Here is a 4,017-nt window from a genome sequence, read left to right as displayed (position 1 = left end):
AGCAAAAAATCATGCATAGGGGAGGTACCCAATAAATGATGATCATGATTACATCATTATTATTCAGAAGGCTGCTGTACACACGAGGAAGGGGGTGGCCTCTTATTCTCCCATAGGACAGGTGTGTAGCCTCTTGGAATTTGGAGGTACCAACTGGGAGGAGCTCTCTGAACTTTCCAGCACTCTCTAAACCAATCCATAGGATTGGGGCCCTTCCCATGCCACCAGCCCCCAGGCCACAGTCTACTAATTGGAGAATGCCTCCTCAAAACCACATCACCAGTAACAGGGAACATTTCTGACTACCTTGGTTATTCTCATTTGCCCAAACTAATCCAACCACTGATTGACTTCTGCAGCCATCCCACAGGGTTGGGTTCATGCAACTGGGCTCTACCTGGACAAATCATAGCTGTAAAGAAAAGTCCATAACTGGAACATTGACTGAATGCAGCTATGTGCCAGGCACTATGAGAGATTCTTCCATACCATATGTAATTTTATCCAATTCTCACAGCTAATTACTTCTCCTTAAATGGACCTTAATATTCCATGTTTTAGAGTTAAGAGGTTTAGAAAGGTGAAGACATTGGTCTGGGTACAAACTGTCAGTCAGTGTCAGAAACAGCACAGGAGCTGTGATCAGCTTCCTCGAAGCCACAGAGCCCTCCCTCCCTCCCTCACAGATCTCCTCCAGGCAGCCACATCAGCTGAGAGTACCTCAGATGACAAGCAACATGTGTTAGATTTCTTGTTCCCTCATTTGGTCCTGGAAATAACCCTGTAAGGTGGGAATCATCCCATTTTAGAGACGAGGAAACTGAGGATAAGGGGTGCCATGAAACTTAACCCAGGAGGCCAAAGCTGGGCCTCCCTATGCCGTGCAGCTCTGCAGCCAGCCAGAATCGCTTCTTGCCCCCCTGCAGGCTGCACCTTAGGAAGCAACAGGTTCCTCTGGGCTTGCCAAGGAAGATGCTGGAGCTCAGCACCCCAGGGCCTCTGAGCAACCATAGATTTTACTGAGCCAAGGAGGCATTTTCCTGTCCGAGTCTGCTTGTGCCTGATTCTGGTAACCATGTGGTAATTGGCATTCACTGTCTCACAGTGATCCATGAGGGCATTGAGATGAACTAGAGGGGTTCTTTCTGCCCTCAAGGGACTTATAGGAACCTTTCTCTCTAGGATTCTCTAAAATCTTTCTCCCAACTCAGGCAGTGGGCTGTTGGGGTCAGGGCAGATGGCAAGAAGTATACTTTATTTCATGAGAAGCAGGTGGGAAAGGCAAGGCTGCGAGTGGGAAAGAGAATTGGAAAAAGAGGCATAGGTCTGAGGGGCAGGGCAGCCTGGGGCTCTACTCCACTCTGAGAGCAGCAGTGGGCAGGAGCCGCTTCCCACCTTTAGGAAACTCATGCTTAGCTTCTCCAGCACAGCAGTCCTCAAGGTCAGTGTGTCCCAGCCTGGCCTTGGAAGTGTCCTGGACAGAGATGCATACGCCACAGAGCAGTCCCAAAGCCTATCTTAGCAGGAGGTACAGGACGTTCTCTTTGGGCTGGCAAGAGCTATTTAGGCCACCCTGCCAAACACGACCCTAACGGATTTGTCCCTATGGGTTGAAAGGCATGAAACATACAGTTGTAATTTTCCAGAATGAAGCCAAAACCCATAGTGAAACCAAAAGGATCTTCTAAGCAATCAGAAATGATGTTTTAAGTCCACAAATGATGTTTTAAGTCCACAAGCAGAGAGGCCCTCGGGGCTTCTTACTAACTTATTTTGGGTAAATATTAACAAGCTTGGTGGGTACAGATATGAAGTCAGGAAAGGGCCGCAAGAGACAGGAGGACTGAAAGCGACTAACAGGGTAAGTGAAGCCCTAGCAGGAGACAGGAGACCACGCAAAGTGCACTAGGATGGGGCCTCAGGGTAGGGACGGCAGCTCTGTGCATTTCACAGGCCTCCTAAAGGCATGGCTGGGTTTGTAGTGAAGACCCAATCTGCAGGAAAGGTCAAACAGTGTCCATCGTGCCCTGCTAGAGGAAGGCAAGTAAACCCAGAGTTCACTTGGAAAGATTTCCATCCAGCACAATGACCATGAAGTTGGGTGTGTAAATACAGAAATTTTAGATAGCAGTAGCATGCCCTGACATATACATTAGGGCTCATTCCCTGGTGATATGAGTTATTGAAAGCCATTCATTTTGGGCATCACTCCTGGTTTAGTCAATGCTGTGGTTCAAATTCTGAGAAAAAATAAAAATAAAAGCTTCAACTCTCTATTTCTTAACCAGTCTTTTCTCTATTATTCAAATCCCAATTCCCTGGCAGAGCTCTCTTAATAAGTTTCGGGGTTTCACTTGGGCAAAAAATCCAAACAGGCTCTGTGCTTTAAAAGGAAACATGGCTGTTTTGGATAAATAACCTACTATTTCCAAGCCCCAGAGACGTTGACCTGGTGACCTGTTACAGTTTCTATTTTAAGAACTTACTGTGGCCCAGATTTTGTCACATCTGAAAAACTGTTAGCTCTTAAGACAGAAATAACACCTGAAGCCGTCTTTTTAAATTCTCTGACAGCTTTGGTAAGGGCAAAAATCTGGTCTGTTCCTTCCTGAAAAAAGTCACTTGGCTGACTTTTTCAAGAGTCTTTGTAGCTATTTTCAGTTTTTACCCCATGCAAAAGACTGCTTTATGATGGCAATCCACAGCTTGGTACCTCACTAGCTGTGAAGGCTGGGTAAACCTCCAGACCTCTCTGAGCCTCAGTTTCCTCATCTGTATGAGGGGCATAGTGAAATATCTTTTGGAGGGTGGTTGTAAACATCTGCATTACTGTCCAAAAAGCTCAGCACAGTCCCAGGCCGGTACTCAACAGGTGGAAGTTAACTTTTTTTTTTTTTTTTTTTTGAGACGGAGTCTCCCTCTGTCGCCAGGCTGGAGTACAACGGTATGATTTTGGCTCACTGTAGCCTCTGCCTCCCAGGTTCAAGCGATTCTCCTGCCTCAGCCTCCCAAGTAGCTGGGACTACAGGCACGCACCACCATACCCGGCTAATTTTTTATATTTTTAGTAGAGACAAAGTTTCACCGTATTGGCCAGGCTGGTCTCAAACTCCTGACCTTGTGATCCACCCACCTCGGCCTCCTAAAGTGCTGGGATTACAAGTGTGAGCCACTACACCCGGTCAACATTTTTATAAAGAGGAAACTGACATCTAGAGAAGGAGTTGGTCTCAGTCTCAGAGCAGGTTGCTGGCTGAAAAGTGACCTACTCCAGACCTTTAGCTCCTCTGCTCTGGACTTTTGTAACTGACGGCACTGCACACACCTTATCTTTTACGGATATACATTCACCAAATTGAAGCTCATTCCCTGTTTCAGAGGACAGGAAAACCCAAAGGCAATACCAGAAGGCTTTGCTGAATTCCAGTGGCCCAGGCACCAAGCCATTCTGAGGTTGTGCTGAGTGGGCAGAAGGAAGGCTCTATGACGGGGGCAAGGCTAGAAGCAAGGAGTCCCCCAGATGCCTTCCCTCCCCAAGGAGAGTAGCACTCACTGTTAATGCCAGCATCACCTCTCTGTAGTTCCGGTTCCCGTTGAGCCGCTTCTTTAGGGCTCTAATGGCATCCTTTGGCCTGGAGAAAAGGACAGACATTTTAAGATACTTACAATGCCACTTGGGGATACGATCCTACAGATATGTGAACTAGCATATATGCAAAACTATTCGCTGGCTGCAGCATGTTTGTAAATGTAAAAGACTAGAAACAAACTGCATGTCCATCAATACAAAACAGGTTAAATTAAATCAACACAATGGAATACTATGCAGCTGCAAAAAAGAATAAAGAAACTCTCGCCGGGCGCGGTGGCTCAAGCCTGTAATCCCAGCACTTTGGGAGGCTGAGGCAGGTGGATCACGAGGTCAAGAGATCGAGACCATCCTGGTCAACATGGTGAAACCCCGTCTCTACTAAAAAAAAAACAAAAAATTAGCTGGGCATGGTGGTGCATGCCTGT

At 46.8% G+C, this 4,017-nt stretch overlaps 1 protein-coding gene across 8 annotated transcripts in view; it reads right to left on the bottom strand.

Moving 5' to 3' along the window:
- The window catches only part of TOM1L2 (target of myb1 like 2 membrane trafficking protein), a 126,525-nt gene that overhangs the window by 49,545 nt on the left and 72,963 nt on the right, over positions 1-4,017 (bottom strand). For all 8 annotated transcript variants that reach the window (XM_017514848.2, XM_037733589.1, XM_017514849.2 and 5 more), the window contains exon 3: positions 3,554-3,632. In XM_017514848.2, the coding sequence (XP_017370337.1) occupies positions 3,554-3,632 (79 nt within the window). The remainder of the gene's footprint in view (positions 1-3,553; positions 3,633-4,017) is intronic.

Source organism: Cebus imitator, unplaced genomic scaffold (assembly GCF_001604975.1).
Source record: "Cebus imitator isolate Cc_AM_T3 unplaced genomic scaffold, Cebus_imitator-1.0 Scaffold538, whole genome shotgun sequence".
Lineage (NCBI taxonomy): Eukaryota > Metazoa > Chordata > Mammalia > Primates > Cebidae > Cebus > Cebus imitator.
Note: the sequence above shows the minus strand (reverse complement) of the source record. Positions and strands in the feature narration are given on the sequence as shown.